The sequence below is a fragment of the Pagrus major genome, chromosome 17, assembly GCF_040436345.1.
Source record: "Pagrus major chromosome 17, Pma_NU_1.0".
Taxonomy (NCBI): domain Eukaryota; kingdom Metazoa; phylum Chordata; class Actinopteri; order Spariformes; family Sparidae; genus Pagrus; species Pagrus major.
Genome location: NC_133231.1, coordinates 19243197 through 19265468, shown reverse-complemented (window position 1 = coordinate 19265468; position 22272 = coordinate 19243197). Strand labels below are relative to the sequence as shown.

General features: G+C 42.8%; 1 protein-coding gene across 1 annotated transcript; it reads left to right on the top strand.

Annotated features, from left to right (window-relative positions):
• The first annotated feature begins 26 nt into the window (after positions 1-26).
• leng1 (leukocyte receptor cluster (LRC) member 1) lies at positions 27-4368 on the top strand. Its single transcript, XM_073485554.1, has 4 exons — positions 27-596; positions 1383-1571; positions 2248-2555; positions 3315-4368. Exons 1-4 carry the CDS (start codon positions 465-467, stop codon positions 3532-3534), a joined length of 849 nt encoding a protein of 282 aa, XP_073341655.1. The 5' UTR covers positions 27-464; the 3' UTR covers positions 3535-4368.
• The last annotated feature ends 17904 nt before the right edge of the window (positions 4369-22272 follow it).

Below are 22272 nucleotides of genomic sequence, written 5' to 3'. Positions count from 1 at the left end.
CCTGTTTGTATCTACTTGTTCCTGTGGGCTTCAGTAGCCACCAGCAAGAGCAACTTCTCCCCCAGCTAGTTAAGGACAGTACTTACGTCCTGTTTTTTGTTTTTGTTTTTATATTAAATAGTCGAAATTACGAGTTTGTCGTCAGGGAGCGTGTTTAATGTCTCTGCTCGCAGCTGTGTCGTTTACGTTAAAGTGTAGTGTAGAAGTTGGAAAATAGCAAACCTTGGCTAACGTTAGCTTAATTGCTAAAAGGGATATCGGTGGAATTTATCTTTTATCTGTCTTCATATTTGACCAGTCTTCATCCATCTTCCTCTTGCTACTGTAGACATTAGGGTTAGGCTAACCCTGACCCATAAATAAAGTTTCTGACCGTGCTCACCGCTCATTCTGACTTCAGTCGACGCTAGCCTGCTCAGCTAGCCGACTGCTAACGGACAGTAGCAACAGTCGCCAAGGCAACCATGAATATCCTCCCGAAGAAGAGCTGGCACGTGCGCAACAAAGACAACGTCGCGCGCGTGCGGAAGGACGAGGCCCAGGCGGCAGAGGAGGAGCGCGAGGCCCAGCGTCGCGTGGAGCGAGCTGAGCAAGAGGTAACCCCGGTGATGTCACCTTACCTACAGGGATGATGATGATGTGAGGGTGCTCTCTGACCCCTTTTCAACAGAAGCGAACCAAGTGCTGGTTCTGGGCTGGTGCTGGTTTAAAGTTGTTTTCAACCAAGGTGGTTCAGGTGCTGGTTCGGAGCCGGTGCCTACTCTGGAACCAGTTCTTTGTGTTTCGACAGCTAGTGTAGCATGTTCTGGGTTATCGAGAGCCAGTTCCAGAGTAGGCACTGGCTCCGAACCAGCACCTGACCCACCGTGGTCGAAAAAGTAACATGTGACAAGTAGACCTACAGTGTCTCATACTGTGCCGTCCAAAAGTCTCACCAACAACACGTCGCTCCTCAGCTCCACAAATGATGTGGATACAAACTTACATGTTCTGGTATTTTCAGAAGTTCCTCTCATAAAAGCCCTTTTAAACTTCAGTGACTTCTAATATTGAAGGTAAACGACCAGGATTGCTCACACTAAGGCTGCAAGTAATCACTCATTATCAATCACTGAAACAGTTAGTCGCCCAGTAAAACAGTTTCTGAACAGCGACTCTAACCATTTCAACTGTAAATCACACTCAACAGCCATGTGTCAGTACAATCCAGTGTCACTGCAGTTTCTTAAATAGTGATGATATGTATAGGATTTGTTTACATGGTCATGAATTGCTCATTTTAGTGAGAGTCTGCACGAGTCCATGTGCAGAGTTTGTACACAAAGAAGCCTTTATTGTTCATTACGTATTTAGTTTGGACTGACAACTATTCCTCTCCACAGGCACGTACAGAGTATCTGAGAAGGAAAGCCCGAGCTGCTCTCCAGTCTGAAGGAGGAAGGAGCGATGATCATGAAGAAGAACAAAGGGGAGGAAGTGGAGCTCTGGAGCATCTTAATCTTTTTCCTCTGGAAGAGTCGTCCGAGAAGAAGGGAAATGAGGAGTATCTCAAAGAAAAGAAAGATGAGAAGGTGATGGTGCTGCTTCTTATGAAAAGTTTGTATCCAAAATGGCCATCAGCGATCGCCTGACAGGCATTGTTTCCTTCCTTATAACCCTCTGAGCCATTATCTCTGCATGTCTCAGTCACGAAGATGCTTAAATAGGATGACACGGTACCACAAAATGATATTTCCATCCAGTGGGAGTGGGGTTGTGATTCAAACTCAGATTGATGACATTTTAAATAACTAGTGCCTGTCGTAGCTCATTTATCCATCAAAATGTTTGGGCAACACTTAATCAGTCAATGTCAAGATGCTGGGATACTGAACCAGGTATTTAAAAATCAGCTGGAGCAGCCAGACTGTTCTTGTGGTCAAGAAGCACAATATATTCTGGATGCAGTCCAACCACAATATGCATACAAGCAATGTAAACAGATGGTGCGTGAGAGTCAAGGCGTTAGATAAATACTACCACAGACGACACAAAACTACTATTTCAGGGCAAAGTGTTAAAATATAAGGATGTGATCCAGTTTTATGATCAAAACTAAATGTATCTGATTTTATCTAAATGAAAAGTAAATAATTTTACTATTTCTGTCCTTCTTTACATTCAGAAGGTTTATGCATCACATTCAGAAGGTTTATGCATCACACAACAACTCTAAACGACGTTTGGTTGTCCTTGTTTTTATTCCAGGAGAAGCAAGAACGAGCCATTGGCTTGCTGGTGTCTCTCGGACCCCAACCAGGGACTGAGGTCACTCCGTGGTACATGAAAACAGGCAAAGAAAAAGAAGAGTTGAAAGAAAAAGAAGAGAGGAAAGACAAAGAAAAGCGGAAGGGGATAAGTGAAGAGGAGCGAGAGAAGAAAGATCGCAGATTGAAAGATAGTTTAGATCCACTTAAAGATATGAAGAAAGCACTCTGCATAAAGGAGAAAAAACACCACAAGAGCAAGAAACACGAGAAAAGAGACAAAGGGGAAAGGAGAAGCAGTGGAGAGAGGTAAGAAAGTCTGTTGTTACCTGTAATATTTGAATAATAACTTAATATATCAGTTTCAGCCCATTTACTCAGAATATTTAATAATGGTGTGGGTTAGTTTTCTGTCTTTGCTGCTTAGTTCTCTGGTTTTAAAGGAATAATTCAACATTTTGGGAAATATGCTGACTCGCCTCGTCAGTACAATAAATATGTAGCTGAAGCCAGCAGCCGGTTAGCTTAGCTTAGCATAAAGACTGGAAACAAAGGGAAACAGCTAGCCTTTCTCTGTAATAAGGTAATGCTCACTAATTAACATGTTATATAGATATAACTGTTTGTTTAAATTACAAATACCAATGTGTGAAAAATTGCAATTTTCCATAACTTCCTGGAGTCTCAGCTGGTTGCCTAGCAACTGCTCCAAGCCAAGAAATAGTTTTTGTACAGATTAAACTAATGACATATAACATCTCCACTATTTAGTGACCTTTGGAGGTGCTGGTAGGCCGATGTTTTACTTTGGAAAGAGCCTGGCTAGCAGTTTCCCCCTGTTCCCAGTCTTCATGCTAAGCTAAACTAGTCAGCTGCTAGCTGTAGCTTCATATTTACCAAACAGACATGAGAGTGGTGTTGATCTACCACTGTACTAGAAGGCTCTCGAAGTCTCATGTCAGTTTCCTTCTAATTAGGGTTTTCAAGGCTTGAATGTCATGATATAAATAAAAGGCGATAACATTGTAAATAGCCTTATGTAAAATCTGTCTCTCCTGTCTTTTCCAGCTCCATCGAAAGGTTACGTGCTGAGCGTTTGCAGAGGGAGGCCGAAGAAAGGAGGCGAGCCCAGGCAATAATCGACCAGAGGAACGGCAAAAGGAAGGAACCGGGGAGTGAGATAACTGAGAGGGAGAGGCCGTACAACAGTGCATACTTCCCAGAACTTGCCCGAAAGCGTCAAAGGCGGGATCGAGACAGCTGGAGAGATGAAATATTAAAATCATGAACTGTCTTTATCTATCATTTGAGGACTATTATCTGAGATGGATGGCTAATGGACAAATATTGTGATCCGTGTGTTTACAAATGAAGCAAATGTAAAAAGCCAAGAGGAAAGAAGGTAACATAGAAAGTGTGTCAAAGCAGGTGTAGAGATATAAAACCTTAAGAACATACTTAAGGTCGTATTATTGTCATTATTGGCAGCTTGTAGGCCACTTTATGTCCATTTTTGCTCACCTGATTCACTGAGGTGAGGGGTCAGGTTCAGATACAGTTACTTCTGCTCCTGCAGCATTTCACTCATGGTCACATCAGCAGGGCAGATGGTCGCCTCACAGGGGGCCAGAAGCTCCGGCTTGCATCAAAGGAACGCTCTGTGAAAAACTGTTTTATTGTGTTGTGTTTAATTTATATTGTTGCAAAAATCTAACTTTTTTTTTTTCAAATATTCTTTATTACACAAAGAATGATTACAGGAAGAGATTAGATTGATTAAACGACCAGTTTGATTAATCAATCAGCCGATTAACTCTGTTTCCAGCTTCTCTAATTTGTGGATTTAATGTTTTTTTGTCATGTATTACTTTAAGCTGAATCTCTTATGGGTTTTGGACTGTCGCATGAAAAAAAAAACAGTTTGAAGATGTCACCTTTGGCTCCAGGGGGAAAAGAAATTCACCAATTTTTGGCATTGTATAGACCAATTTATACATCTATAATGAGGACTTGCTATTTGCATCCCTAGGTGAGATCATATAGTACATGTCTGCTGTAAAAGATGATGGTAAGATGGCTTACATAATTTCAGAAAGTAAAACATTTTTTGTGTGAATTTGAATTTGATTTCTATAATTTTTATTTGTATTTTTAAAGCCACAGAGGTCCCGTTAACAGAAGACATTTAAACATGTCACAGCAGGAAAGCATTTTGTGTCTTAGAACTAAACATGTAAATATCTTAATCCGATGGTAGCAACAGACCTATTTCAGGCAGTTAGCCGAAAACCCATTCAAAAAACCTACAGACTATGAGATGAGGAACCAGAAGGACAAAGATGCTGACTGATTTCCAGGTTTTAGGACTCATTACTTCATCACTTTAGAGAGCTGAGGTCATGCCTCTTCCGGTCTGCTCCACGGGACCTTATTTCAGAAAAACTTTGTATGGTAGTGAAGTAGAGAGACATGGTTGTTTCATGAATTGTGTCATGAATCACACATATGATGTTTGTCAGTTTAAAAGATAACTTTTTCATCTTGAGAAAGTCGCCGTTTGTCATAAAACCAATGAAATACAAGACTATGAAAATACGTAATTATTAAGACCACACAGCCAACAGTTAGTGACGTCTCGTTGAATCATCACCAAAACCCGTAACTTAAACCTTGTAGAGCTGCTCCTGTATATTAGCAGCTCACAAAACTGGTGAAAACTGAATAGATGTATAACATAAAATAAATATTAATGAACATAATAACAGTCGTGTTGCAGGGGTGTTGCATTTAACTGCATTAGTTGTGGTTAGTAGGGCCGTAGCTACCATCGAGGACACTGAGGTCATGTCCTCTGTATTTTTTCTGGGTCTTTGATTTCTTAATATCTTAAAATAAACAATTATATATAATAAAAAATGGAAAATTTATAGTTAATTAAACTTTAGTTAATAGTTATTTCACCATCAAGCAATGAAATGCTTTATAAACTATTAGCAAGTGTTCATTGAAAAGTTCCCATTGATGTTCATAATACTTTGTAAACTAATAAATACTGTGTAGTTCATTTATAAACATTACTTGGATGGTCATTAGAGTTGCAACTAATGTTTTTAACCTTTATAATTGCTTAATAAATGTTTTATGAACCATTTCATTGTCTCTTAACAGTGAAATTACTTAAAGTGACTACGATCATATCGCTTTTGTCCAAATGGGTGCCAAAGTTTCATGTATTCACTAAATCTAGTAAACTATAAATTTACCATTTATTAATGATGGTTATTATAAAGTGTTACCCACGTCAGTAAGTTCTTTTTAGCAAAGAAATAAGTTTAATACATTTAAGTAAAAATTGGCCATATTTGTGACATATCTTCTTCTTCTGTCATATTTTAAATCCAATTTAAATGTATTTGCTGGCACTGATATTATTTCCTGAAGATAATATTTTCTGGATGGATGGATGGAGGTGGAGGTGGAGGTGGAGGGGGCATGACCTCAATATTTCTAAAATCCTGGCTCCAGCCCTGGTGGTCAGGCGTACCTAACAAACTTCATTTTCATTTTCAGCCTGGGGAATAAAAAACTGCACACAAAAAACGCGTGTTTGTTTTGTTTCCAGGGTGAAGGCGCTTCTTGCTCTCTTTTGGTAGGCGCGGCCAATTAACACGTAATTCATATGACTTAATAGGATGCCATGGTAATATGCTATGATATGAATATGAAGTGATCATTTAAAGGGATTAAAAATCCAATATGAGATCAATATAAACCCACTCCTGAGCAGCACACACACACACCATTAGCTCCCAGTGGGAATATTACCACAGATTTTTTTTTTCTCCCCCTTTCTGGAGCAGGATGATGAGGATCAGGCTGGACCATGACAATGCGCGCCGTGTGTCTGACGTAGGCTGGCGGAGGAGAAAAACACAGACTACCCTCCGCCGCTGAGAGACAGATGAAGGGGGGAGAAAGGAATATATTTATTTATCTAACGGGAGAAATAGCGGGTGGTTGTTTTCAGCAGTGCTCCACACAGACGGAGGTGATGCATGCAGAGGAGCGGCGGGCTGAGGATGCACAATAGAGCATCACACACACCGTGTTTAATTGCGGATTAGAGCAAAGGGGGGGAGGAGGAGGAGAGAGGTGGCGGGGAGGAGGAGGGGAGGGAGCACAACAAGGAAGGCGAGGAGACGCTCTTTATTATTGGGAGAAAAAGCGGAGAGGTGGGGGGAGACAGAGAGAGACAGCGTGAGCCCGGAGACGGCACAGACCGTGGCGGGGGGACGGGAGAGAGGAGGACACCGACACCGACAGTCGGCGGCGTCGCTCGGATGGTGTTGTTGTTGCTCCGGACGCGGCGACGATGCGGCCACACTGCTGGACGATGGTAGCGGTGGCGGGGATCATGTCGTACTTCAGCCCGGAGAGAGCCCTCGGAGTCCCGCAGAGGGAAGGTGAGCGGAGTCGGAGGTGGTGGAGGAGGAGGTGGAGGAGGAGGAGGAGGGGGGTTTGAAAACCTGTCAGTGATGCTGGAGAAAGGAGCAGAGAGGAGAGAGGAGAGAGGAGGAGGGGGGGATGTAGTCAGTTATGAAAAGGCCTCTCCACACTGATGCTATATTATCAGCATGTATGGCTGAGACATAATGCGAATTATTATTGCAGTACGTGGCAGCAGACTTAATGAAAACAGCAGCGAGGCTGGTCTGGTGATGGGTAGGGTACCATATTTGCATACAAAATATTAGGGGGGGGGGGGGTGTTTCGATCTCGGGCCTCACATCGATGGCATTTTAAAACAGCATATACTGTGTGAACAGCAGGATAAAATCGTCGACCAGTGCGAGATATTTAGTCTATAAATAGCCTCCGCTATGCACAGGAGATGATTTCGCCTATTAACCAGTGCTGGCATCTTTATTTTTCTCAATATGCCTTCTCTCTCTCCCCCCCCACCCCCCCTCCACAAGATCTGGCACAGTGTTGTGTTTGTGTAATGTGTGCAGTCATTGTATTGTGGTGGTATTGTTTTGATAAGAGCTGCTGGCACCGGGTCTGGTGGAAAAGGCCCCGTGTTAGGTTCCTATTTATATGCAGTGTCTGTCTGGACATCTGTCTAGGGAAAGATGAAAGAATAGCACTGCTCAGGAATTGTGCATCAGGATTGGAGTCACCGGTTTATGTGTTTGCATGATTATGGGACCACACTGCCACAAAAGGTCATTTAGTTTTCATGTTTTGCAGGCACGGTGATCAACAATTAGCTGTATTTCTCTGTGTTTCAGGGGCTAAATCGCATCTTATATTAAATTTATTGGAATCCAGAGTGCCAATTTTCTTTAATTAGCAACAGATTGGCTCACTCACCAGCCTACTCTTTGAAGCTGGTTGTATATGCTGAACACATCTTTATTTACCTTTGCGCAGGATGTGTGAAGCAATCATGTTCTGCCTGTGTTGCAACTTTTTTGTAAGCAAGACAAAGACAAGAAAATCAAAATGAGGCTCAGATATCTTTCAAATACAACAAACATCATGTTTTAGGTTTTTGACTGGAATGCTGTTCCTCTTTTTACAATATTTATCAAGTCGGTTAATTATTAAATATACTTTGAAATTTATGTATGCAGTGTTGACAATATCATGACCTTATGAATGAATGTATTTTTAGGATTTGTGTGAGGACTCAGACTGAAATTGAGATATTTTAAGACAGCAGAGACTTGAATCATAAATGTTATGATGCTGTTTGAATATCACTGTTTATGTAACCCCCTTGGGTTTATATCATTATTTTCCCGAACGCAGAATTTTGTTTATTTCTTACGCTTATTTTAGTTATTTGAGTTTGTAATATTTTTTTTAGTGTCAACAACTATTTCACGTGTTGGAATATCAATAAAATGCAGCTTTAAAGGATAAGTTCACCCAAAAATTAAAATTAAGTCATTATCTTCTCTCAAGTTTCATAGTTAACAAAACATTTCTGGAGCTTCACAGCAAAACAGCGTTGCAGCGTTCTCCTAAACAACTGAAGTAGATGGGGACTTGTTTTAAAATGTAAAAACCAACTGAAAAGAAACATACAATGACTTCATACAGCTCTGCTGGTGTAATTAAGTCCCCGAGAGCCCAAATTGATTGGAAAAGACGTTATTTACAGCGTCGACCAGCGGTCTAGCTCATGCACCCACTTCAGACGAGGTGCATGCTAACGCTTTCAGCTTATCAGATACAGTGAAGATTTTGGATTAAAAGAGTTGGTAAATAACATCTTTCCAAATCAGTTTTGGATCTCTGGGCTTCCAGACACTCATTTCTCCCTCTACATATGCAGCCATTTTATGTTTTTTTGTTGTTGTTTACATTTTAAAACACATCCCCGTCTACTTCAGCTGTTTCGGAGACTGCTGCAAATGTTTTGTGGAATACGAAACTTCACCCGACCGTCCATCAGCGTGGGGGTGACTAAATTATGACTGAATACTCATTTTTAGGTGAACGTATACTTTAAAGGTTTCTCTGGAGAGGGTTAACATGGGGCGAAATGTCTTTTAACTAGCTTGTTAATGTTATTTTCACAACCTAGAATGCTGCTTTGTTTACACAGACTTAGAAAAGATAAAGGTTATTGTTATTGTTTATATTTAATACACAAGTCCTTAACTATGTGTTCAGTGGTGAGTCGTACACCGTCTGACAGTCTCAAGGTGTCATTGTTCCTCTCTCTTGTCATCTGATGTAATGTTTGACGTATTTTGGTTATGAAACCTATAGATAATACCTGAAGGGTATTTAACCACCCTGCCCTGCCCCTTTTCTTTTCTACAGATGGTTCACTTCCCACAATCGACTACGTTGAGGTACAAATATCAAAATGTCCCAATCCCTCCCCTCTCTCACCTGAGTAGTAAACCTTCCTGATTTGAGTAATTCTTTTCCAGTCTCCAACCCTTCCCAGTTAGCGCTCCTTTTTGACCTAAATGACAACCAGCCACCCCTCCCCTGCTTCTTAACTGTGTTTCCTGAGTGGAATGCCATTTCTGATATTTCCCCTTTCTCCCATGCTTTTGTCCTTACTGGAATGGTATATTATCCCACTTTCAAACTTTAATTCCAGTCTCTTTTTTCTTTTACTGGTTCAGACAATCGTTTTTTATCTTCAACTTTTCTTTACCTGCTTTTTTCCCCTCTCAAATCCCTGATGCAAGCTGTCCATTGGGGTTCTCCACTGTGTCCCAAACCTGCCGCTAAAGAAAACGCTCCAATGGTTTCCCTCTAAGCAAAACACCTGTAACAAGATTTTACACTTCTCTGATTCAGTGAAGTCTCTTTTCCTTCTCACTGACTCAAACCTAACAGTGTGCCCCCCCTTATAGAAGCACAAAATACCCCTGAATTCCTGTATTAAATCATTTCCTTGTATTCTCTCCCTCTCAGTTTCTCAGTCCAGGGCTGCTTCCCTCTCTCCTCCACCCTACGTCGTCATCCTCATCTCTTGCTCGGGGCTCGTCTCTTTTGTTCTGCTGCTCCTGACCTGCCTGTGCTGTAAGAGAGGAGGAGTGGGGTTCAATGTAAGTCTTCAACATGTAAGAGAATTATTCACCTCCCTCTGCTTTTCTTTGTTTTTTTCACACCTATTGTGCATGCTGGTATGTTTTGTTCTTAAGTTTGACTTGACAAACTGTATGGAAATGGAAACAGTCAACAACTCCAATTTAATGAAGTAGATATCGTCAATAATCATCTCTCAGTCTAATCTTGACTAAGCCTCCGTCGTTTGACCTGACAGTGTTGTTGTTGAGCTGGCAGACAGGGTGTCATTAGTTCAGAACGGCTGCTTTCTCATTGTCTGCCCTTGATAGTCACTGTTAAATCCAACCGTATCATTAAGCGAGAGACTATTTTATATTTTTAATCACACCGGTGTTGTGATTTTCCTGTGCTGCATACAGGAGTTCGACAATGCAGACGGGGAGGAGTGCTCTGGAGGCTCCAGTCCCATCCAGGAGGACAGCCTGTCGTCATGTCCCTCCCTCCCTGAGGTCTACACCTTGCCAGTCAGAGACAGGCCCAACTGCCCCGCCCTGCAGGATGGAGCAGGTAACAACCTCAAACAACTCTTCTTTTCTCTGACTCTACCTCGAGGTTCAAATCCGCTCACAACGAAGCTGAAGTGCTGTCCTGCACTCAACTCCCTCAGGGCCTGTTGCCTGAGTCACTGATGTGGATCCATTAAAGGTCTCAAACTGAGTGTACAACCTGCTGCTGAACTTCAGTGAAGTGGAAACTATGATCTGAGAAAATTCTGCATCAGTGCTCTGCATGAGCTGGACAAGTTGGACATGTGACCACAGACAGGGATGGTATCCGCACACGTCAGGGTGGAGTGTATGAATTTCTGTCTCAGGAAGGGGATAATGTTATTCATTTCAGTCCCTCTCCACTCAAAAAGGGGTTTTGCTTATTGTTTTTATAAATTTTTTTGGCCTTTTCTTGCCTTTTTTTGACATGAGGAGTTCAGGAGTGAAAGGAACCAGGGTGTATGGCAGGTAGATGGGTCACATGCTCTACCAACTGAGCCACTGTGGTGCCTCCTTTGTTTGGATGTTTGAGCTTCACTGTGAAGAATGATGTTTTCATGCAGTTTGACACTATGATTCTGTTTTCAGATTCATCTGCTGAACGTTTCTCTGAAACAGAGTACTGCAGTGATGACGTATTTTTGTAGGCTAACCCGGAAGTTAGCATCGCCCCGGCAAGAAGCCTATGGGATTTTTTAACTGGATTTTGGATTATTGCCAAAGAACAGAAGTTTATGATACTTACATGTTTTGTTCAGGAAGATAATCTTCACAGATGAACAACATTTGCCTGAAGTTAAAAGCTAACGTTATAGGCTTCACCATCACCACCACTAAGCATCTAATGCTGCATTCACTTGCTCCTCGGATGCTCCCATTTCCCGACTTGGTAACTTGTTCTTCCGACTTCGGTGTGTTCATGTGCATCATGCATGGCAGAACGTGGGAGCAACATGGCTGCCAAAAAGAAGTTGTTTTGTATTTTATCGCTCAGAGAGTTTAAACAACACGTTGACAGCTGTTTACTGTATTCAAGCAATAAGGAAGAGCAAAGGAAACGATACAGTGATGATACAATACATGACTTAGGTAAGGTTAGGTTTCTCTGGCTTCCCAAGTTGTTGTTCCGACTTGAAACCCATAGACTTTGAAGCAAGTAAACCGGAAGTGCAAAAATGCTAACTTATTACCAGTTTTTAGGACTCATTCCTGTGGCGCTCTATTCTGAGCATGATTTTGTGACATCACAACTACTTTGAAAGCCAATTGTGGTACGAAATGCAACTTACAAGTGTGATATGGACCAGGGAACCTTCCATACCGAAATTGACTTTTAAACAGAGTGGGGGACATTTTGTGTCTAGTAATTACATTTTGAAATGACAATATCTGCAGATTCATCGATTGTAAAAAAAAAGACTACAGATAGATAATATTATTCAAAGCACAATATCTGTTTATGTCTTGAAACACGTAGTAGTTTGTATTTAACTGTGCCTGTGAGCAGAACTGTAAATAATGTTTTTCTCCTTAGTGTTTTAAAAGTGATTTCTGTCTATTGTTGTGAGATATAATGTTATAAAAGAACATCAAGTGCTGATGTCTGTGTGACCCTGATCTTTTTTTATTTCTCTCCTTTCTCTCAGATTCCAAGTCTCAGTGCTTCAAAAGGCACACTTTAAACTACCTTCAGGAGATTGGAAATGGCTGGTTCGGAAAGGTAAACGATCGTTATCATTATTGTGTTTTCATGTAAAACATGACTCACATCATAGATTTTCTCTCTAACAGCATGATGTTCTGTTATATTTAATACTGGCTACCAACCAGATTAGGAAACTTAACTCAAAATAGCTGTTTTACTGCCGGACTCCTTCTCCTGGGCACTCTTCCATATTATCATCCATCGATCTCTCCTAGGTGATCCTGGCTGAAGTGCTGTGTGACTGCAGCTCCTCTCAGGCCGTCGTGAAGGAGCTGCGCGTCAGTGCCAGCCCTCTGGAGCAGAGGAAGTTCCTGGCCGAGTCTGAGCCGTACAGGTGGGAGAAACTGCTGGAACTTGGTTATCCTATTGGGGACTTAAAGCAACATTATGTAACTTTTTTACCTTAAAATAACAGCTTCAAATCATTGTGATGGTACAGTGTCTTGTAATAGGGTGATTGGTGTCTGTCTGCCTCAGCCACTCCGCCCCCCCATCACTTGTTTCTGCACTATGTAAGTTCAGTGAGAGGGTAGGGTCACAACGTTACATACATGTTTACTCAAAGAAACAAGTTTTACACAACATTGTTATGATGTAATGAGTTTTGTTTTTTAGTTAGTGCCTACATTACGCCTGACAAATTGTTACAGACCTGGGGTTTGTATTTACATTAGTGGTGTTGCACTGTAGGGGATGCCAAATCACACAAAAGCCAATTTCTACATAATGTTGCTTTAAAGGGACAGTTCTACTGAAAATCAAAAATATTGCCTGTAGTGCTATGTATACATCATAACTGTTCTGGTGTGAGTCGCCAAGTTTTGGAGATATCGGCCGCAGAGATGTCAACCTACTCTTGAATATAATGGAACTAGATGGCACCCAAGAAATGTATTTGACAAACTCAGTGATGTCTCTTCCCAGAAATCATGACCTGGTTACTCAAAATAATCCACAGACCTTACTGTGAGCAGTTTCTTGTAGGAACTATTACATTACTATTACTAGTACGCATCCACTCATGGACAAGAGGCTAGTTAGTTAAGAATGCCATTAATGTTTGCGTCTGATGCTTTCACGAAAAACAAGCCCCTTGTCCGTGAGTAGACACACAATCTGGCTTAAAGAAAGAAAGGGTGTATCTGCTCTACTAACTACGCTAGGTAATGTCACAGCTCGGCCGAGGAGGAAGCCATTAACGCTTACATCGTTGTTGAGCTTCCTTCAGGGATACGTTTGGCGGGTGTAGTTCGGTAGAAAGAAAATAGTTCCTACATGGAACTGCTCACAACAAGGTCTCGAGTAACTGGTTCATGATTACTGGAAAGAGACATCGCTGTTAAGTCTTTCAAATGGCCCTTTGAGCAACACAAGCCGTGTGCCATCTTGTTCCATTAGATCTCCAAAACTCTAGGACAAATAGCACCACAGGTAGAAGGACAAATATGTATTTTTTATTTTGGGGTGAACTGTCCCTTTAATGCAAGACTGTGTGACTTTGCTTAACAGTAGCTACAGGTTACAATTATGGGATAATAATACATTTAGCACAATCGTAGCACAAATAGAGAAAGGAGTTCAAGTCAGTCTGTGTTTGCTAACATTAGCTAACATTAGCCACCATATGCTACTGTACATAACAGACCCAGTAAAGCTGTATTAGCATTTGATTGGAAGATAAAGTCTGTCAGGTCTTCTTTAAAAAAATTACATAATATCATTTTAATCAGTGATAAAAGGAGCAACAATAGCTTGAATCGAACCTGTTTACTGTCAGGACAGACTTGACAACAAACCACACGAACTACAAAATGTTTTGTTGTGTTTTTAGGTGTATAATGTCACTGCAGATAGACGGGAATAAAACTTGTTCTTCATGATGAGAACTGAACCGACCTATTTAGTGCGTTTGACTCAGAATCTGAGGAGCATTTTGGCTGTCCTCTCTAACACACACACACTCGCAGAGGAAGCATCCAAGGACAGGGCTGTCTGTTCTTTTCCTCTATTCCTATCTCTGGGCAAAACCCACAACAACCAGCACCCTCCCTTCACACACACACACACACTAATATACAGCCACAAGGGGTCATTTTCACACACATTCATATGCTGTTTACATCTCCTGTTTCTTCAGCTGTTGCTGAGGCACAAACTCTCCCCTTGTCCACTTCTCTTCTCCTCTCTCGTGTCCCAGTTTGTGTCTGATGCAAACACACCTCCCCAACAACAAGCAGAACACACAAAACACCCTTTACTCTTTTTATTTCCATTTTCCGACTTTCATTCACACTTAATTTGGCTTTGCTGCAGTGCCTCACACAAGTGCCTACTCTGTTTTTCTCACTCTACCTTTGTGTGTTTGGTGCAAAGACTGCTCATTACTATATATCTATCTAGATATCTATCTTACCATGTCTATCTTTGGTTTCTCTTTCTCCCCTCAGGAGTCTTAAACATCCCAATGTCCTTCAGTGTTTGGGGCAGTGCAGTGAGAACATCCCCTTCCTCCTGGTTATGGAGTTCTGTCAACTGGTGAGTACATACTGCCATTTGAGCAGAGGTGGCAAAGTACGCACAGTTTTACTCTAGTAGAAGTACAGATACTTGTTTTAAAAAAGTAGTACTGATTCAAAGTCTTTACTTCTTTACTAAAAGTAAGAAAGAACAGGCTCTGACATGTTCTCAAAGTATAAAAGTAAAAAGTATCCCTCTGAAGGACATTTCATTTCTGTGCAAAGCTTAATGAACCTCACGTTATATTAATGTAATACAAAGACTATCAAACTTAAAGGTAGAATCAATACGATTTGTCCGAGCTGTTCATAAACGCATCAGAAAGATATTTGATTGTTGAGTCTCATTCCCAGGATGTCACATACTGACATTTTGGGTTGGTAAAGTGTCTCGAGCAGCAACAAACCAGTTCAACCCTCAAAATCCAGGCAGAGGGCAGCAGGGTCTCTGCAGATACGAGACACTAAGATGCACTGACAGGTTGAAATCAGTCTTGTGATGTTGGGAAGGCAATGTACAATGACGCAAAATGAAAATACTCTATGACTCCCCTCAAATGCATTAAAACTAAAGTAACGAGCCTGTTATGAAAATGTAAGGAGTAGAAAGTGCAGATATTTGTGTTAAAATGTAGGGAATAAAAGTAATTATTAGACACTGTAGTGTGTCATTTTAAGGTGAACATAATTTTAGCTTTTATGGTTTATTATTCTGACATCTACAATTTGTGCACAAATGATTCAGCATGTTTGGAGCCGTGCTGGTTGTCTCACTTTGCTCTAAAAACTCAAAGTGCTAGTTTACTGATAAACACTGTTAATCAACATGAAAGCCATTATGTTTCACCTTTGCAACACTTTTTCACTTGTCAGATGTCAGATGTTATTTTATTTTCACGAGGCTTTTACTTAATTTCCTCTTTGATTTAATGTCATCCCATGCAGATTATTTGCAGCAGAAATTATAAATTATTCGAACTCCAGGGTCACTGAAATCTGTTTTGCATCGCTACAATCTGTTTGTTTTCCTTCCCTCAGCTCGCTTAATCACTGACTGATTAAGAAAACCATATGAGTGGACTCTCAGAGCCAAACAAAGACATAAGCAGATCAATTACAGCAACACGGCGAGAGAAGCCAAACAACATTGCAGTCCTTATAGACTGTTTGATAAAGTCTCCTATTGTCCTTTCCTCGCGAATATTTTTCATCCTTTTATACGCTCCTCATTTTATTTCCTTGCCCTTCCTGAAGCACAAATGACTAATACAAAGGCTGGCAGCTCATTACCAATTCCCCTGCTGCTTTTGAGGCTCTGTGATGGAAAACACCTAAAAAGGGACATATTTACTGCAGGACTCACGATAACTTTCCGCCTCTATGCTGCTGCTTTCAAGCTTTATCTATGTTTTAGGAGAATTGTACAAACACTTGGCTCACACACTGATGGCTGAACTGGCATTAACCCATCTTCGACTTAAGTCTGCATGCAATTCACTGCTTGTATTATTGTTGTGATGTACGAACAGGGTGATCTGAAGAGGTATCTGAGAGCCCAGCGCAAGGCAGACGGGATGACCCCTGATCTGCCAACCCGGGACCTCTTGACTCTTCAGAGAATGGCTTTTGAGATCACCTCCGGTCTGTTGCATCTCCATGAAAACAACTACATCCACAGGTCAGTCAGTAAACATGAGTGTATCTCCCAGGAAGAACGAGTGTGTCTGTCTGTTCAATCTGACTGATTTTCCGAGGATGTGTTCTGCTCTCTGCAGTGATCTGGCTTTGAGAAACTGCCTGCTGACCTCAGACCTCACTGTTAGGATAGGCGACTATGGCCTTTCACACAACCATTACAAGGTACGTGGGTCTGTGCTTGTATTTATGAAGAGCACATTACTTACCTGAATTTTTTTATCATTTATTTTTAACTTCAATTAACCATAAAGCCTTTGTTTTGTCACTGTATTTTGATGAAAAATTATATAAATAATGACATAATTTTCTTCCTTTGTGAAGGAGGACTATTACCTAACTCCAGACAAGCTATGGATCCCACTACGCTGGATTGCTCCTGAACTGCTGGAGGAGTACAGAGGATCTCTCATTGTTACTGACCAAACCAAGACCAGCAATGTGTGGTATGTTTTAAAGCCTGCACAGATGTTTATATACAGGGCTGCTGAAAAGTGAACATCAACAAGTCTGGCTGGTCATGGCCAGTTCATGTGGGTCATGCTTGCTTATCTGATGTCTGTCTAAAGCCCTACTCGCACAGGAATTTGTAATAATTGCGGAGGTCGTCTATGTTCTTAATCCCATGTGAATCCGCCATGTCTGTAATTTATAAAGTGAAGATTCCTCCATATATAACCTATTGTATTTGGCCAAACACAGTGTTCCGTGCAAATCGGCATGTCTGTGATCTGGGATTGTATTTCTTTTTAAACATCTGTTTTCTGTGGTCAGCAGTAAGAAATTTGATTGCAGCTCACAATGTGTTGAACAGCAGTAAGAAAGAGGAAGAACAGCAAGAAAGTAGGCATATCAGCTCTAAACTATGTTGATAATGTAGTTGCTGAAGAACAGACACTTCTGAAATGCTGACGTTACACAGGGACATAATATCCAGTAGACAATGTTGGTAAAGGTGATACAGATTTCGCTTATCCCGTGCAGATGCACCACACAAAACACCAATGTAGGGGGGGTGTTTTCTAAAACACATGAGGTGACCTGGTAATACTACTCCTGTGCAAACAGGTCTTCAGTATACACTCAGTGGCCACTTTATTAGGTACTCAACAGCTCAGACATGAATTATAACTTTACGAAGATGATAATGTTCAGTTTTGATTGACAGCGTCAGGGAAGTATTCATTTAAAGGTTTTATATTGTAGAAAGTGAGATTTCCAGGTGGTTTTTTCTTGCACTCTTTGTTTGTAGTCAGCACCTACTGACAAATTGTTACAGACCTGGGATTTGTATTTACGGAAAATGCCAATTTCTACATAATGTTGCTTTAAAGCATGTAAACATTTTGTAGTGTACACACAAAATAACAGTATGAACTTGAAAATAAGCATTATATAGAACTTTAACTGAGGTAGTAGTTTGAAGTGATTTTGAACTGGACTGCATTATATCGACGGTGTTTCTCATGTTTTGCCCCCAAAAATCCACAAATGTAAAGGGGCCCAACAAAATAAACAGAAACTGGCCATTTTAAGCTTCTGTAAAGGTAAAATACCTGTCAGAGCTTTTGTTCTGGATTGCATTAGATTGTATAGGTGTAGCTTATAAAGTGGTCAAGGACTCTTTCTTATTCACCTACTAAACCAATATCAGACCCTGTCTTCTTTTTAGTCTCAGTTTAAAGCTTGGATATGTCCCAACATTTCAAAGTCTTGAACTCTTTTGAATCTAAAATACAATTAGAGTGAACCTAAAAACACAAAGGCAGCTGTGCCACAAATAGTAAACACAGTCAGTGTGACCTCATCAGTTTGTCAGCAGTAATATCAGAGGTGGTAATAGAACAAGAGCCTGAGCTGGACTGAACCCTCAGGCTCCAATACTACAAACTACAATCTGATGTTGAATGAACCAACAAGAAAACATTCTGGGAACAAAACACACACAAATACACATAAAACACAGAGGAAATGATGGCTTAAGATTTTAAGACAGATATTTATCATCTTATTCCTTTTCCAGACAATGCTTTTCTTTGTCAAATATAAAAACAACCAACAGACTTTCTTTTCACCTGTTTTTCTTATTATGCCTCTCAGTCATGTGCTTGGAAGTCAGAGCTCTGTATAAAACAAGATGTTGCTGTAAAAGCATTACATAACACAAACTAAGAGCTCTGTGAAGATTTTTATCTCTCACCATGTCTGCTTCTTTTCTTTTTTCCCAGGTCCTTGGGGGTGGTTATATGGGAGCTGTTTGAGTTTGGCTCTCAGCCCCACAGGCACCTGAGTGACGAAGAGGTGCTGACCTTCGTCATTAGGGAGAGACAGATCACCCTGGCCCAGCCCAGACTCAAACTGTCCCATGCAGACTACTGGTCAGTACTCTTCCATGACTGATTACGCTGATGAGAAGTAATAATGCCCTAATTGTGTCTCTCCAAACTTACCTCCTCTCTTCGTCTCTCCTGCCTACAGGTATGAGATCATGCAGTCCTGCTGGCTACCTCCATCTCAACGCCCTTCTGTAGCAGAGATATTCCTCCTCCTGTCTTCCCTCCTGGCCGCTGAACGAGGGATAGCGAGGGGAAGTGTCGGGGAAGAAGATGAAGAGGATGAAGAATATGAGGAGGGCAGAGGAAGGAGAGGGGAGAGCGAGGAGTCGTTTGAAAGACGCTGGGACTTACTGCGTCCACCTGCCTTCCAGACTGCAGCAAACGAGCGGCAAAGGGAGAGAGACTATGGCAGGGACGACAGAGACAACTCCTACCCCCTGCTGGACCCTGTTGGGAACTGTATCACCCCGTCCTCGTCTGAACTGGATGACATCCTGACTGTCACTGAGACTAGCAAAGGGTTGAACTTTGAGTATTTCTGGGAGAAGGCTCATGCCAGACGAGGCTACAAACCTCTTCCTCCTCCTCAGCCAATCCCGACTGTGAACAATAACCACAGACAGTCGTTGGACACTCCCACAGTGGTGCCAGTGATAAGCGCACGGAGTCCGTCCCTTGCCAGCGAGTACTACATCAGATTGGAGGAGCACACTCCCCAGGACAAGTCGCCAACTCTTAAAGGGAAGACCCACTCCTCTTTCCGTTCTGACTCGGTTTGCCCTGGAGACATGGAACTGGTGGAGATTCGCAGCGGCTTGCTCGGAAAAGAGCGAGTCCCTTATTGCTCTTCTGACAAGTGTGGGAAGGGCCTCCAGACCATCAGATCAAGCGAGGTTCAAATCCAGGTGCCCAACATGGGTGTTGCTGAGTTCAAAGACACTTCGAGCAGAGTGACTGACTTCTCAGTCGTCGATTTAGGGGATGATGATGAAGACGAGAGGAAAAAGAGCAGTGAGGTGGATAAAAAATCAAGTTCACAAGCCCCGGTCCTTCCTCCCAAGCCTCGCTCTATGTCTATGTCATCCGCAAACCACCTTCACTCGCGCCCCCTCCCAGCCCCTCCGCTCGGATATAGAGGACTGCCTCACTACACCATCGCTGGAAAAATCGAAACAGACCCCCATCACATGAGCAGCTGCCCCCCCACTACCTTTGATCACCTGGGGCTGCATCGGGCCCGACAGACTCTGCCCCCATCTCCGTCTCTCTCCCCCTCCCTCCCCCCGTCGAGCCATCCAATTTACCCCCAACCTCCTCAAATGTGCCCTCCACCTCTCCCTCCTCACTCCAAACCACAAAGAAGCTACAACACAGTTGACACTTACTCAAGATACAGTAAGCCGCAGATGCAGAGATCCAATAGAGACCCACTAACCTGTGACTCCGACAGAGACGGTGGAACCAGGCACTCATCGTTGCACAACTCCAAGGAGACTTCTCATTCTCGTGCAAAAGACTTTGACTCCCCTGTTCGCCGGGAAAACCCATTGCGCCCTATTTATCGCAACTTACCCCGACCTCAGCCCACAAACCCACTAATTGATCGACAGTCTTCATCCAGTCCCACCTACTCAGATGAGGATGACTCTCCCTTCATGTCCCCTGAGAGACCCAGCGGTGGGACTACTGTCACTCATTCCAGCCTATCTGAGGATGCAGACCCAGGCTGTGCAGAGCTTTTCTCCAGGGGAATGAAAAGGACTCAGTCACGCCTTGACACCATCCTGCCTACTATTTGGAAGGAAGACGCTGAACTTCAAGCAGAACGCGTGGCAGCTGCCAAGAAATCCCCCATGCATCTGTTTCTGACAGAGATATCTAGTGTGGCAGAGTCTAATGAGTCCAAGTCAGAGGCGGCATGGGAGGAGGAGAAGGAGGAGAAACGAGATGGAGAGAGATGGGGGAACTTTGTGCTGCCCAACAGAGGGATGCGTCGCTCCCGGTCGCTGATCACAGAGCTGGGGTCAGCGGGACAGTCATGGGTGCCGGAGAAACGTAGCAACAGGACAGCAGCTGAGGAGGACAGTACAGTAACTAAAGAATCATTCCAGAGGGACCTTTTCCTCACAGAAATCGACACAGGAAGGATGGACACAGATCTGGAGGGAGGATCAGAAAGTGATCCAGTGAAATACCTCTACCCTTCAGGATCCAGATTGCGACCCTATGTCTGCGCTCCAGGCCTTCCCTCATACACCGAGGCTGAGGAAGCCTATTCGAAGGGCATACGGAGATCGCGCTCTCTCCTCTCCGAGATCACCATCGGGAAGCAAGAGTCTGAACTGCAGCAGACTGAGAAGGAGCCTCGGAGAACGGAAATGACCAGAGAAGAGTTCCTGAAGGAGATCCAATCAGCAGAGACCTTCCTGACTGAAATCATATCAAGACAAAACGCTGCCGCAAACAAAAAGGAAGCGGACTCATCTTGCTCGCCTACGCCGCTGTCTCCTGAATATGAGTCCATATGCATTGACCCAAACTCCGCTCAGACCATCAGGTTTCAGTCAGAGAGCTCCATGCGAGCAAAGTGCAAAGATGATATACAAACTGAAGCCATTTACGCCCAAGTGACCAAGCGTGCGAAAAAGAGCGAGATAAAGATTTCTATAAGACCCGAGATCCCGATCCTTCATATAGGATCGAATAGACAACCTATTAAACCGGACAGCCAAGGACGCGATGGTGACCACTGCCAATCTGATGAGTTTGTGTTTTCAGAAATCATGCCCAAAAACGGTCTTCTGCACAACCAAACACTTGCATGTGAGAAAGAAGCGGAGGAGTGTTCAGATGGTCCGGCCTTACCTGCCAGAGGAGAGCACACAGATCTCATAGAGCAGCCTCCTCCTGAGTCCACTGAGAGCGTTAAAGACAACACTGTGCTACCGCATGAGAACAAATCACGAGTTACAAATGAAACAGATACACAGAAGGCTGCTGTTATAGGCAATGGTGTGGTAATGAAAGAAGATGTGCAGGCCAGCAGCCCCGAGAGAGGAGATCAAACATGCCGAGAGTCTGATACCAAGTCATATGAGCATGTTTTTGCAGTGGACTCTGAATGCATCACAGCAGATGATGATATGGAGAAAAATGTAGGTTCTCAAAATCATGATGAAAGCTTTGCAGAGACGACAAGAGAAAATTTAGCTCAAGAAACGCAGTGTCACATTGGCCAAAAGGTGCCCACTCCTGCCTGCACTCCAACCACTCCAGACTGGGACCCATCCTCTGATGTCTCCCTCGTCACCCCCACTGACTCGGTCTTGTCACCCATGACATCCAACTCAGCCGACTGCCTCACGCCTAGTGACTCATGGACGAGCAGTGGAGGAGGAGGAGGAGGAGTGGGAAACGGCGGGTGGAGAGCTTTGGGAAATGAAACACCACATCGAGACTCTGCCTACTTCTCAGACAGTGACTGGGAGGGGGACGGGATGAACAGGAGGAGCAGTGATGGACTCATCGCCTCCAGGCCGAGCAGCGGTCGAGGAGGCGGAGGGGATCGGGGGACGCTCACAGGGATAGAGGAAAAAACTGAGGAGGAGGGAGAGATGAGCCCCTTTAGAAAGAGCACACACTTTTTAGATAACAAAGGTGAAAGTGGACAGAGGAGTGAGGAAA

Excerpts from the sequence above, each read along its gene's own strand:
- leng1 (XM_073485554.1), top strand. The coding sequence starts at position 465 with ATGAATATCCTCCCGAAGAAGAGCTGGCACGTGCGCAACAAAGACAAC. Across the intron at positions 597-1,382 it reads TGGAGCGAGCTGAGCAAGAG|GCACGTACAGAGTATCTGAG; the intron begins GTAACCCCGGTG and ends TCCTCTCCACAG. Across the intron at positions 2,556-3,314 it reads AGGAGAAGCAGTGGAGAGAG|CTCCATCGAAAGGTTACGTG; the intron begins GTAAGAAAGTCT and ends TGTCTTTTCCAG.